This window comes from Mustela nigripes, chromosome 8 (genome assembly GCF_022355385.1).
Source record: "Mustela nigripes isolate SB6536 chromosome 8, MUSNIG.SB6536, whole genome shotgun sequence".
Classification (NCBI taxonomy): Eukaryota; Metazoa; Chordata; class Mammalia; order Carnivora; family Mustelidae; genus Mustela; species Mustela nigripes.
The window spans coordinates 29,046,072-29,059,432 of record NC_081564.1 but is presented as its reverse complement, the minus strand read 5'-3'; the positions used below and the strand labels follow the sequence as shown (position 1 = coordinate 29,059,432).

The window sequence follows — 13,361 nt, the reverse complement described above, 5'->3', positions numbered from 1 at the left end:
TGATTGGCCTTGGGTTTTTGTCTTCCCTAAGCAACATCTTCTGTGTAAGCAATGAAAACACTCCTGGTCCTTTGCTTGAGCCACACTTTCCTGCCTGGGCCAGGGGTGGATCCTGTTGGTGAATTTCTGGTAACAGAGGGGAGGGGTCACCCAGAGCAAAAATCCTGGTCATTACTGCTGCACCCTGGCCTGCAGCCTTCTGTCTTCAGGCTTGGTCTGTGAGCCAACTTGCAGGACCCCTGGTTAAATTGCAGCTTTCTGGTCCACCCTCAGGCAGTCTTGACCCAGTCTGGATACTGGGGTGGGCCCAGCAGCTTCGTTGTCCCCTGCTTTGGATTAAGTCTGTGGAAGTTGGAGAACCCCTGTGTAGGTACTGCAGGGCTCCTCCGCAGATCACGAGCCTCTTTGCTTTTATTGTCTCTTGTCACCTCCTTTTTATAAAGGCTCCATGTCTTCCCACGCCCCAGAGTAAAGCCTTCACTCCTAATCAGACATGCAAGGCGCCCCACACTTAGCAAGGTTCTCCCCTCTACTCTGTGTCACACACAGCCTCCACGCCTTTGACCAGCTCACCACTGTGCTCAGAACACCCTTCGCTCGCCTCCACTACCAGCCTGCGTTCCCTCGGGAGATCATCCGGCGCCCTAGAACCCCAACTCCCAACAGTCACAGCGGACCACCCTCACTGAGTCCCCTGCATCCAAAGACTTGACAGCTTTGCCACAAGGAGCCAATGCTCAGTATGTGCTTATGAAAACGAACCCTATCTTTTGAGATTTAATAAAATTGCTGAAAACCGGCGTGGACCCCGTAGTTTCAGAAATAGCTAACAAGGTGGCTGTGCATCCCGGGAGGCCCGCCAGGCACCTGAGGAAGGGCCACTGTCATCTCTCGAGCCTCGCAGCCCGCGCGCCTCAAAGCTTTCTACCCCTTGGCAACCCCCTCCCGCTCCGCCCCTTGGCCATGCTGAGCGCCTCCTCCGCTCGTCACCGCCCCCCGGCTGTTATTGGCGGCTCAGTCCGGAAGTCTTGTTTATTGGCGCGTGTCACGGAGGCGGGGGAGGAGCCCAGCGTCACAGCGCAGAGTTCATTGGTTCCTATCCGTCTATCACACGGTACGGCTTGTCTTCAATCTTCATTGGCTAGCGAGCTCAGAGGCGGGGTTCCGCAGTCGCCCGGACATGGCGGACGGTGGAGGCTGGCGGGTGAGTGCTAGGGGCGTCCTAGACGTGCAGGGACCTCCTTGGGCCGAACGACCGGATTACCCGAGGCTTCTCCCAAGTAAGGGGTGGGATGGAGGTCCCTAGGCGGGTAGTGCAGCGGCTTCTGGCTCAGGCGTGCTTCTCGCTGCAGCCGCCGCGCCCCTGCGAAGTCTACCGCGCGGAGTGGAAGCTCTGCCGCAGCGCCAGACACTTCCTGCACCACTACTACGTCCACGGCGAACGGCCGGCCTGCGAGCAGTGGCGGCGCGACCTGGCCAGCTGCCGGGAGTGGGAGGAGCGCCGGAGCGCGGAGGCCCAGGTGCACTGGGGAGCTGGGGGTGGCGCTGGGCCGTGGGGGTGCATTGCCCCGGCGTCCGAGTGCACGGACCACACCCTCCCCACATTCCAGGCCCGGGGGCGCTGGAGAGGAGTACAGTCTGGGTCCCCCTTTGGTTGTGCTTCCTTCCCTTTGAGAAATAACAAATATTAGTATATCAACGGGGGGTTCAGACACTGAGGAACAAAGAAAGGAAGAGAATGTAGAGGGGTTTGGAGAGAGAGGAGGGATCCCCTAATAGCGTTAGTGTCCTCAGCAGGCCTGCAGAGGAGTTGATAATGCTGAGGCCTGAAAGACCGGGAACCAGCCTTAACAGCCTTCACCCAGCCCAGGGCGGGGCGCATCTGAGGAGCACAAAGAAGGATCAGGTGCTTGGAGCCTAAGGACGGTGGGCTATAGAGGGGTAGAGGATGAGGCTAGGGAAGTACCAGGGACCTGGTGGGGCGTAAAGATGGGTTTACAGATCATGGGAAGCATGATCTGATTTATATCTTGAAAAGATCAGTCTGAAGGCCCTGGGTAGCTCACTTGGTTAAGCGTCTGACTGTTGACATCAGCTCAGGTATTGATCTCGGGGTCAGGAGCACTGGACATCAGGTTAGGCATGGAGCCTACTTAAAAAGGGGGATGGGGGCAGGGAGTTCCTGAGTGGCTATGTTGGTTGGGTGACAGACTCTTGATTTACGCTCAGGTCGTGATCTCTGGATTGTGGAATCAGGCTCCACGCTGGTCAGGGAGTGTGCTTGGGTTTCTCTCTCTCTCTCTCTCTCTCTCTCTCTGTCTCTCTGTCTCCCCTGTCCCCCCCCCCCCCCCTTCCCTTTCTTTAAAAAAAAAAAAAATATATATATATATATATATATATATACACACAGATATAGATATTATCAGTCTGACTGCCAGGGTGGGAGAGTGTATTATGGTGGGCCAAAGAGACCAGTGAGGAGGTGGTTCTGGTTTTCTATTCATTCAGCGAATATTTATCATGTTGGGAGCTCTTAAAGATGGAGGAGTGATGAGAACAGAGCCCCTTCCCTTCTGGCACTTTCATTCCATTCTAGAATAGGTAGTGGTGCCTTGGAACTATTTTGGATGGGGACATGAAGAGAAGCTTGAGAGTGCAGTGCTCATGGTGAAGGGGGAAGAAGATCCAGCAGGGCTGGCAGCTGCTTCAGCATGCTTAAATGTATATGATTATTGAAACAGACAAATAGATGCTTCTATATAAAAGAAAATGATGACCGTCTAATATAAGTGGAAATCAAAAAATTGGGAAAGATAGCTTGTCTGTATGGCAAGAAATTAATAACTTTTTTAGGGAGAGTTCAGTAAGAGCTTTTCTTACCACAAAAATGGGAATGATTTCAGGATAGAAAAGTGGGGAGAGGGGGTGCCTGGGTGGCTCAATCGGTTAAGCATCTGCCTTCAGCTCAGGTCATGATCCTAGGGTCCTGAGATGGAGCTCTGTGTCCGTCTCCCTGCTGAGCAGGCTCCCTAATTTTCCCTCTGCCCCTCCCCCAGCTCCTGCTTTCTCTCCCCCCCCCCCCCTCACAAATAATTACGTTTTTTTTTTTTTTTTTTAATTCTTTTTTAAAAATGGCAAAGGGCACAAAGAAGGAATTCATTCAAAAAGAAAATTAAATGACCTGGTATACAAGGTCAGATGACAAGTGATTTCTGCCCAGTGAAATGTTAGAAGTGTTGATAAGGGTTTGGAGAGTCAGGGGCCCTTGTGCAGTGTTGACGGAGTGTTGACTTATTCTGATTATCTTATCTGTCAAAAGGATACCTTTTGACCTCCTTATTTTACTTCTGAAAGTCCATCCTTGGGAAGTAACTGGGTAACAGTGCATTTAAAACTAAAAAATACCTGGGGTGCCTGGGTAGCTCAGTAAGTTAAGTGTCTGCCATTAGCTCAAGTCATGATCCCAGGGTCGTGGGATCAAGCCCCACGTAGGGCTCTCTGCTCAGGAGGAAGTCTGTTTCTCCCTCTCCCTCTGCTTGATGCTCCCCCTACTTGTGTGCTCTCTCTGTCAAATAAATAAAATCTTTTTTTAAAAAGTTAAAAATACCTGCTGCATCACTATGATAGTACAAACACTGAAAGCATCCTAAATGCTGCTAGCAGACATGTAATCAAGTAACTTCATCCACACAGTGGGGTACAACTTAGCCATTAAAAAAAATAGATAGCAATCTATCTGGGCAGGGAAAGGTACCCGTAGTATACCTAGTGATAAACCATGGAAGTACACTAGGCAGTAGATTATTCCATCTTTAGGGAAACACTATTAGCACTAAAATTTGAGTCTAAAATTGTGTTGGGGAAGCTGTTAGTTTCACCACAGGACGGAAGTCTGGGAGTTTTTCATATCCTTTGCATTTCTGATTGCTTTTTAAGTTAAGAACAAAAACATTCTGTTTAAGACAGTAGAGCTTGAGCAAAGACAGACAATGAGATAGAGAAGGTGAAATTATATCTGTAAAAAGGCCAACATAGTGCTTGGCACCTAAGTGCACTTTTCATGGTTATAAGGTACTGCCCCGTGTTTATTTTGGGAAGAGAGTAGCAGAGAAAAGCCCACTGGTTGAGTGGTACCTATTGTCTTTTGTCTGGATTCCTCCTCCCCTGTCCAGAGCTCCCTGGGCATGTGTCTCTTACCTCATCCTCCCCACTGAGGCCACTTTTTCAGACTCTTGTGCTCCTCTCAGCTTGGCCTGATGCTGGTCTCAGCAGGTAAATATGATTAGGTCGAACTGAAGGCATCAAGTCCTGAGGCCCAGAACAAGACATTTTAAACTTTACTCAAATGATGGTGATCTGTACAATAGTTTTCACAGTAGCTTAGGAGAAGGAATGATCTAGATCTTTGTGTTTTAGTATGAAATCATCGCCAAGGTTTATTAGGTAGAAGCAGCCAAGTTCTGGAGTGGTATGTGCCTCACACTTCATTTTTCCAGCTTTTTCGGAAGGGGCCTGAGGAGAAGGGAGTTACAGGGGCGACGAGCTGGAAGTGACTGGGGGTCTCCTTTGCACAGCGGTCCCTCTGTGAGAGCGAACGTGCAAGAGTCCAGGCTACACGGAAGCACACCCTGGTGTGGGCCTTGAGGCAGAGCCCTCCTGCAGACTGGCACCTCCCTCTACCACAGGAGGAGAAAGACCAGTGATGAACACTCCGGAATGGCTTCCTCTCATCTGTTTCAAGTGGGGCTGTCGCAGGACCCTAAGGACAGTGACCAGCTCAGTCTAGTGAGTCCCTGAATTTTCCACTTGGCTTAGAACACAGAGCCTGGGGTCTCCAGCCCTCCTTGCCCACCCCCGCTGCTGCCTTGCTCTGGCAAACAATCTCGCCCACTGCACAGCTCCCAGGATGCCAAACACCACCGCAGATCCCAGTAAGCAGCCAGGTCAGGCCAATTCATGCTCCACTCCCGGACAACAGCATTCTCAGGTAAACTCTTGAGCAGTAGACCTGACCCAAGTGGACACATGAGGTAACTAAATGGTCGTGCTGTGGGGAATACCTTTCCTGGTCTTGGCTTGGTGACAGTGTGCATTGCCAACCCCTGGTGCTTACACGGAGTTATTAGCCCACTCACTAAGTTCATCTGCGGCATTGCTCTTCGTAGGAGATAGGCCTCTTGGTTTTTAAGAAACGAACACAGCTACAGAATACACAGTCTCGCATTAAACAGGATCATAGACTCTTGGCTCAAGAAACCCAAGCCCAGGGTGTGTGGAATTTTAGTCTCCTTTAAAATTTCCTTTGGTTGGTTTTAGAAAATGTAGATTATCTCAAATGCCATTTTACACATGTGATTTCAGACAGACTGAAAATTAAATCCACAATTTAATAGTTGAGATTGTTAAATTTAGCATCTGATATTATTGTGCTCAGAGAGTATGGGAATTTTATATACTTACACCCCCGTAGGTGTTTTTAAAATATATGCATATGAGCCAACAAGAACTTGAGTTTTTGAAGAGGTCTTTTTATCACTAACGAAATGATTTAGCATCTCGTGGCTGCAGAGCAGGTCCCATGGCATGGTGCCAAGGGCGAGGTTGGCTGTGTGCTCTGCAGCCTCTCTGCTTCTGCCTGGCCAAGCTGCCACTTTAGTTCCCCCGCCCCCCTCCCCCACGACTGGGCCTCAGCCTGGCTACAGGCAGTGAGTAGGTCAGACATCTTTTAACTCATTTTTGGGGGCAAAATAATCCCATCACTTCGGAAAGGCACAAATTAAAAATTAGATTTTGCCTTGTCATCCTGTATTACCCCAAGAGTCCCTGTGACTGCACATACCTGTAAGTTTGGGGGGATCTGCACATAGGGCCCCAATAACCTCTCCCTGTGTATGTACCTGTGAGCGGTAGGGATGTGTGCACACAAGTCCCCAGTGATCCTTCCCTGTGACTCTGTGTACCAGGGTATGTGTGTTGGGGGGGGTGGTTACACATAGGTCCCCAGCAGCCTCTCCCTCTGTGTGTGTGTGTGTGTGTGTGTGTGTGTGTACCCCTTGAGTGGTAGGGGCGTTTGCACACAGGCCCCCGACGGTCCTTCCCTGTGACTGCATGTACCTGTGAGTGGGTGGGGGGTGTGCTCATAGGAGCCCAGGAGCAGAGGGGTGAGTATAAAGAAGAGCCTGTCTCAGCGTGGGTGTTTTGATATCTGAGTCAGCCAGGGTATCTGTCTTGTGTCTGTGGCTACTTTCTGGAGCATTTCCAGCCAAGGAGGAGAGTGGGAAGCTGGGGAGCTACAGGCATTCTCTTCACTCTGAAACAGAAGAAGGGACATTGGAATTTTGCAATCTGTGTATGATCCCTTGGGGTTCCTGGGGCGGGCAGGCGGGGGCGGGGGTTGCTGCAGTGGCAGCCAGCACAGCAGTCCTGAGGGCTCACCACAAGGGATCCACATTCTCTATGTGATTGTTTAGGGCTGGAGGCTGCCCGGCACTGAATGCGCTCTCTGTGAGTCTTACTGACAGATAATCATTGCTGCACAGAATGTTCCTACGTCTGCTCCTGTTTTAACTTTTTAACTCCCAACATCTGAGCACCTACTACACTGCCCGGTGGGGCCTTTGGCTTTGGGATTGCACTCTTGAAATGGGCAAGTTGCCTTCAAAGAGCTCCAGTTGAGTTTAGGGGCCTGAGATAAACATTTAAACATAATTAAAATAAGTCTAAAATAATCTTAAGTGTTGTGAAGAAAATGGGCAGGGAGAAGATAGAGCAGCCCTCAAATTTTTTGCATGAAACCCATATCAAGTTCTGTGATCTGGTACATACTTTATATACTGCATATATGATTGAAATAAGCCTCACAAAACAATCCTTACCTGTACAAGGTGTGATGCACTGACATTTGCAGTTCTGTGCCACTGAAAAGAAACTGCTGTATGTGCAGCAACTTGGGTAAAGCTCAAGTAAATTATACCGAGCTAAAAAATCTTAAATGGGTGCATATGACATAGTTGCATTTATGTAACATTGGTGAGATGATGTAATAATAGGGATAGAGAATGGCTAATGGTGCCAAGGGTTAGTGATGGAAGGAGGGTGTGGATGTGGCTAGGGTATATAAGGGGATCCTGTGGTTATGGAACCTTGACTCCTACAGAGCTGCATGTGTGATGGAATTGTGCAATGCTAGACATACACACAGGTGAGTGCAGACACAGTGGGAAACCTGAATGCATTCTGGACTCTGCCTATGTCAGTCTCTTTCTTACACACTGTATGTGGCATGTAAGATGTTAACTCTTGGGGAGGCTGGGAGAACCACACACAGCCTCTCCTTGCATCTTTATTTCCAGCCTCCTGTAAATCTGTAACTACTTCAAAATAAAAAGTTATAACTGCTGACCCTGACCCCATGAATTGATTATATAACCTAATGGATGAAACCTATTTTTTGAAAAGCACTACAACAAAGCACCTGCAGGGGTGCCTGGGTGTCTCACTCAGTTAAGTATCTGCCTTCAGCTCAGGTCGATTCCAGGGACCTGGAGTCCTACATTAGGCTCCTTGCTCAGCAGGGAGCCTGCTTCTGCCTGCCTGCCACTCCTGCTATTTGTGCTCTATCTGATAAATAAAACTAAAAACAAAACCAACAGGGAGGTGGGGAAGGCCTCAGTATCTAAGTCGAGACCAGGATGAAGAGGCCTGAGCCTTACAGGGGAAGCAGCCCACAGTCCACAAGGAACACTGGGTGCCATGTGCTGATGGGGGGGAAGGTGGATGGGGGTCTGTAAGTTATGATCATGGGTGGTGAGTAGCCAGATGCCTGCCCTGGCTTGTGCTTTACAGGGCCCTCTGGTTGTTGTGCAGAGCAGCTTACAGGGGGTTAGGGGAGGGCGGGGGGCGGGGGAAGTGGCCACATGGAGGCATCAGTTGGCTGCTGCAGCAGTGGAATAGACAAAATGTGGCAGTGATATGGACCTTAAGGGAGCAGTGAGGTTGTGAAAAGTGGCCATATTCACATCTCAAAGATAGAACTAACAAACTTAGAATCCTTAGGCAGTGTTTTTATCCAGTAAAAATGTTTAGTAAGTTTTTAAACCAAAAATGAACCCCATACCAGAAGAAAATAATTTGAATTCTTCCTCAAATGAAATGTTTTCTTGGTTTATCTGCACTAAGGCGGTGAAAAAACCCAAACACTTTGTGAGGTAGCAGTGCAAGTCACTGGGAGAAATGGCTCTATTTGCTCACTGGACCTTCACTATTTCTGGCTGAATTGTGTTGTTACCCACCCCATGCCACCAAATTCCTGTGTTGAAGCTCTAACCACTAGTACCTCTGAATGGGACTATTTAGAGATAGAGTACTTAAGGAGGTAATTAATTTAAAAGGAGGTCATAATACTGGGCCGTAATCCAATCTGACTAGTATCCTTATTACATGAGACAGGCAGAGAGGGAGGACCCTACAAGGACCCAGGGAGAAGGTGGCTCTCTGCAAGCAAAGGAGAACAGCTTCAGGAAAAACCAGTCCTGCCAACACCTTGATCTTGGGAATTCTGGCCTCAAGAGCTATGAGAAATTTCTGTGATTTAAGCCCCTGGTCTGTGGTACTGTGCTCTTGCAGCCCTGGCACACATTGACTATCTCAGACTAACACTTGAATCGAGAGTCCCCTCCTAGGGGACTTTAAGTAGTGGGTGCCAGACTTGCTCTACTCTCTTCCTCTTCCCTCCCCAGCTTAAAACCCAAAGATGGCCCTGCCAGGGATGTGGGGAAGGTCCCATGTTCCATTTCCCCAGTGGGAAGGCCCAGCCTCTCCTGTCTGCACAGGTACACAGACAACGCACAGCACACAGTCTACACATCCTTCTCCTCTGCTCTTGAGGTACATAGCTGCCTCTTGCTGGTGGTGTCTGCCCCACACAACTGGAATCTTCATTTTTACTGGGGAGCAGCGGTAAATGTCTTGGTCATTCTCTCCCAGTACCAGACAAGGGCACCATCTCTCACCTCTATCAGTCTTCAGGTCAATTAATTTTGACTCACGCATAAGACAGAGACACTTGATTAAACATATTTATTCACAGCATCCCTGGTTCTGTGACAAGCAAGCTTGAGCCCTCATCCTCCTGGCTCTAAAGGGCAGAGTGTTCTGCGGGCAGGTGCCTGTAGCTCTACCTCTTAAACTCCACCTGTGTGTATACCTTGGTGATATCATGGTACCTGCCTTCAGGGGGCTGGTAGTTGGAGACTGGTGGCGTGTAATCTGGTCCTTCTCTTTCAAAGGGGAACAAACTGAGGTCCCGCTTGGTGGCCTCTGCATGAAGCTCTGGGGACATGAGTTGCAGCTCCTGCAGAGCTTCCTGCTGGGACTTGAGCATGGTCCTAATGGCATCCCTCTCCTTCTCGTGCTCTTGATGCTTGTACAGAGACCACTTCTTCAGAAGCAGAGCTCTCCTCTCACTCTCCTCAAAGGGAAGCTCCACAGGAGGCCGCTGTCTGGGAACACACAAATCCAAAGGTGTAAAGCTGGGAAGCACCGATCTCACTGGCAAGGTAGGCTGGGTGACTGCCTATGACCAAAACGTCTCCACTGCCAGACAGAGATGGGACTTGGGGGAAAACATGAAGTTAGGGATAAATAACAGAATGGTCAAAAATAAATAAATAAATAACAGAATGGTCATGTGGCAGCGGATGCAACTGATGCTGGAAGCCAGTGCCATCTGCTTTACATGGATACAAGAGACAGTGAGGCTCTAAGAAGACTGGCAGCCCTTCCCTTACCCCAGGCTGACACTACGTTTGGTGAGTATGGAAATGTTAGGTGGTGTCATGAAATGGACACCCAAGTCCCAAGGAGATCAGAGCCCAGATCAGCCACAGAACACCAAAAAAGCACTTGTTCTGTTCCACCTGTATGGCAAGCTGTTACTTTATAAATGGTACACGCTTTTTACAAGGCAGCAACCCTGCCAGACCTGTACACATCACATTACAACTGTGAATATTTGTACCATAAAGCTAGAGGCTAAGGGGTTTCTACCATCAAAATGAGGCAAGGGCTGCAGACCCAAGGCTCAAGTTATCAGTCACAGCTAAAACTCAGCTTGCAAAAAAGCAACAACATGAACTGGGTTATCAAACAGTTATTCTGATTTCCTTCCCATGTCAGCCATTCAGAAGCACCACCCAGGAATGCTTTCACCACCTCCCACAAAACACAGTCAAGGAGAAGAGGACTCAGACTGGGACCTAGTCAGCCCATGCCCACTCACCTCATGGGTGTGAAATGCAGATACAACTACCTGAAGATGATGGAACTCTGTCCTGAGAACCTCGACCCTAGAGAACTCTTACCTTGCTTTATCCAAGAGCCTCACAGGTGTAATAAAATCTTCAATGGGAATTAGCTCCTGGCTAGCTTTCTCCAGTCGTCTGATCCTCTTTTTCAGACGATCCTTTACTGCTTGGTCTTTTTTAGGATCTACCTTTTTCTTCTTTCGCAGAGGTTCTGCTCTAATGGATAAAGCAAACATTAGACATTTTCCTCTTCAGCCTTGCAAACCTGCTGAGAGACATGGTGCTGGGTGAGGTGCCCAGAACTTGTACTGTGCTCTCCACTGGGGAAGTAACTATACGTGGGTCTAACCTCATGAGCTGAGTGTGAAGGGGGTCGGCCTCCAACCCAGGATCCTTGTCAGAACTGCGTGGGCACTGGCAACCCAGGAAGGGCTAGAAAAACTTCATGGGCCATCAGGGTATAAATTAAAAATAAGTACTCATCTTTCATGTTGGGTTCAGGTGTGTCTTGGGATTGCAGTGGAAACTAAAAACACCAAACTGATGAATTAGAAAATCATTACTCACAAAATTTTAAATGGATTTGTGATTTTTTAAAAAAAGATTTTGAGATAGAGTGTGAGAGAGACAGCATGAGCAAGGGGGAGTGAGAAGGACAAGCAGACTCTCCTCTCAGTAAGGAGCCCAATGCAATGCAGGGCTCAATCCCAGGACCCTGGGACCATGACCTGAGCTGAAGACAGATCCTTGACCAACTGAGCCACCCAGGACCCCTGAATTTGTGATTTGTAAAAGTCATTTGAGTAATAAAAGTGACTGCTAGGTCTCTCAACTTTTTGGGATTTCTTAACAAATTTCCCATCCTAGAGCATTCACAAAAGTCCAATGTACACTCAGGAACAGATCTCCTATGGGGATAATATACTATTAAAAATAAGTAAATCCTCTGGGTCCCCTGGGTGGTTCAGTAGGTTAACCATCTGCCTTCCACTCAGGTCATGATCCCCAGGTTCTGGGCTCCAGCCTCACAGCCAGCCAGGGGACCCTTCCTGCTCAGTAGGGTGTCTGCTTCTCCCTCTTCCTCAGCCCCTCCCCCGGTTTGGGCTCACTCGCTCTCTCTCAGATAAAATCTTAAGAAAGAAAATAAGTAAATCCTCTAGCATCAAGACTGAGCCTTGTGAATCAAGTCCCTAGAAAGCATCCAGACTCCTAGGTGGAAAAGCTAATCCTCATGCCTCCCTAGACCTCTCTGGGAAATCAGATATCTGTGCTGTGTCTTTTAAAACGTACAACAATCCCTTTAAAACTAATTTTTATTTAATCCATTTTTATATTTAATTTTTGTTTTCTGATTACAGGCAGCAGTATTCCACATACAGAATGCTGAAAAACAGAAAAGCATCTACCTATATTTAGCCAAGAGAGGCACGTAGGTGGCTCAGTCGTTAAGCATCTGCTCAGGTCATGATCCCAGGGTCCTGGGATTGAGCCCAGCATTAGGCTCCCTGGTCAGGGGAAGCCCCTCTCCCTCTCTCACTCCCCCTGCTTGTGTTCCCTCTCTCGCTGTGTCTCTCTCTGTCAAATAAACAAAATCTTTAAAAAATAGTAAATTTAACCAAGATATTTTCCAGGCAAATAATTTTGCAAACCAAATGCCCTGTAGTCTTGTTCTGCTCATATGCACATCAGTCTCCTGCAGACACCCCCAAAGGGTCGGGCCCAGGGTAATTTACCTCATGGGAATTAGTTCCCAGAAGGATAATAAAGAAGCTCGCTGGTGGGTATCTCTAATCTGTGTCTGCCAAGTTCCCAGGAGCCTGAAAAAGACAAAAGGATATATAAATATCTGACTCTCCTCACTAAACAGGAAAAGAGCAAAAAAAAATATGCTACCCTTAAAACCTGGGGCCCTGGTAACTGCTGGATGTGACAAGTCAACGTGGGAGACTTGCCAAAATCCCCCGTTCACACCAGAGAGCACTTGGGCAGAGTCCCTGCTCGCCAGGGTCCTTGGATTTTCACCTACAGGAAGAAGCGCGATCAGCTAGCCCTCCCTGAGATAAAGTGGTCAACGGCGGTCGGCGAGAGAGCACAGGCGAGGGACCCCACTACCCTGCTGTGGTCCGCACTCACCAACTCCGTGAGCGCAGAGCGCGAGCGGAAACCCCTAGCGCCGCGAGTGCCATCGCCCCTCTGGCAGTCAACCCGCTGCTTCCGGGCGCGCGCCCCTTGGCGGTCCGGCCCGCAGTGCCCCTCTCAAAGTTCCGGCCTTCCCGTCGCTCCGCGTTCCCGCGTTCCGGCTACTGAGGGCTGGGCTGAACCTGGAACGCCCCCGACGTGGCCCCGCCCCGTACGCCCCGGCGCCGCGCGGGCACGCCCCGAGCTCCTTGCACGTAGCTCTGCGTCCTCCCTTCCGTGTCTGCGGGTGGCTGCGAGCTCTTCCCTGCTGAGAGTACAACTGCATTAGCGGTTGCTCTAGGTCGTCGGCTTGTGTCCCTGCGAGGGCTGAGACCCCGCAGTGCAGCCAGAGTGACCGAGAGGGCGTCTTTCCGGGTACAAGTGCCTACGTCTCTGAATGGTCCCGATCTTCCTAAACGCACTCGTCTTGGTCTCCCCCTCGATCAGCCCCCCGTCCCAGCCCTCAGGGCTAGCTCCCTCCCGGCATTCGTCCGAACTGCGGGGCCCCGGCCACTGCCGGCCACAGCATCCCGGCTCCGGCACGTGGCCTGGCGCTCGCGAGATGCCCAACACACGCGTATTGATGAATGACGGAAGCTAGCTAATTAGTCGGACTCGGCACCAGCGAGGTAGAGCTGGTGAGAGGGCCGTTCACGCCATCCCGACCCTTCCTGGCTTCGCCGGCCCGGGCTGCAACTCGAGGCCCAGCTCGCCAGCCGCCCTCCTAGTCGAGCCCCTCGTCGGCGACCGCGCCCCAGGCGGGCTCCAAGTGGGGTCACACTGCCCTGCCCCTGCCCGCGAAGAAGCCCGGCCGGCCCCGTCCGCGTGGGGAGCGGTTTCCCGCCGGGGCGATTTGGCAGGTGCGCGCCGTGACTTCCG

At 50.0% G+C, this 13,361-nt stretch overlaps 2 protein-coding genes across 3 annotated transcripts; one reads left to right on the top strand and one right to left on the bottom strand.

The window, feature by feature from the left end:
• The first annotated feature begins 1,106 nt into the window (after window positions 1–1,106).
• C8H22orf39 (chromosome 8 C22orf39 homolog) lies at window positions 1,107–9,521 on the top strand. Of its 2 annotated transcripts, XM_059409060.1 has the most exons (4): window positions 1,107–1,204; window positions 1,353–1,520; window positions 4,575–4,785; window positions 9,431–9,521. In XM_059409060.1, the coding sequence occupies exons 1-3, from the start codon at window positions 1,181–1,183 to the stop codon at window positions 4,701–4,703; spliced, it is 321 nt and encodes a 106-aa protein (XP_059265043.1). In that variant the 5' UTR covers window positions 1,107–1,180; the 3' UTR covers window positions 4,704–4,785; window positions 9,431–9,521. The 2 variants fall into 2 exon arrangements, with proteins under 2 accessions (XP_059265043.1, XP_059265044.1); XM_059409061.1 differs by lacking the exon at window positions 9,431–9,521 and having other exon boundaries at window positions 4,497–4,582.
• MRPL40 (mitochondrial ribosomal protein L40) lies at window positions 9,064–13,221 on the bottom strand. The gene is made up of 4 exons (XM_059409058.1): window positions 12,438–13,221; window positions 12,038–12,121; window positions 10,362–10,520; window positions 9,064–9,500 (listed from the first exon to the last, which is right to left on the bottom strand). The coding sequence occupies exons 1-4, from the start codon at window positions 12,488–12,490 to the stop codon at window positions 9,176–9,178; spliced, it is 621 nt and encodes a 206-aa protein (XP_059265041.1). The 5' UTR covers window positions 12,491–13,221; the 3' UTR covers window positions 9,064–9,175.
• Window positions 13,222–13,361: the final 140 nt, after the last annotated feature.

Coding starts and splice junctions, on each gene's coding strand:
- C8H22orf39 (XM_059409060.1), top strand. CDS start 1,181: ATGGCGGACGGTGGAGGCTGGCGG. Junction 1,205..1,352: donor CGGACGGTGGAGGCTGGCGG/GTGAGTGCTAGG, acceptor TTCTCGCTGCAG/CCGCCGCGCCCCTGCGAAGT. Junction 1,521..4,574: donor GCCGGAGCGCGGAGGCCCAG/GTGCACTGGGGA, acceptor TCCTTTGCACAG/CGGTCCCTCTGTGAGAGCGA.
- MRPL40 (XM_059409058.1), bottom strand. CDS start 12,490: ATGGCACTCGCGGCGCTAGGGGTTTCCGCTCGCGCTCTGCGCTCACGG. Junction 12,122..12,437: donor GCTCTGCGCTCACGGAGTTG/GTGAGTGCGGAC, acceptor TGTCTTTTTCAG/GCTCCTGGGAACTTGGCAGA. Junction 10,521..12,037: donor TGGGAACTAATTCCCATGAG/GTAAATTACCCT, acceptor TTTATCCATTAG/AGCAGAACCTCTGCGAAAGA.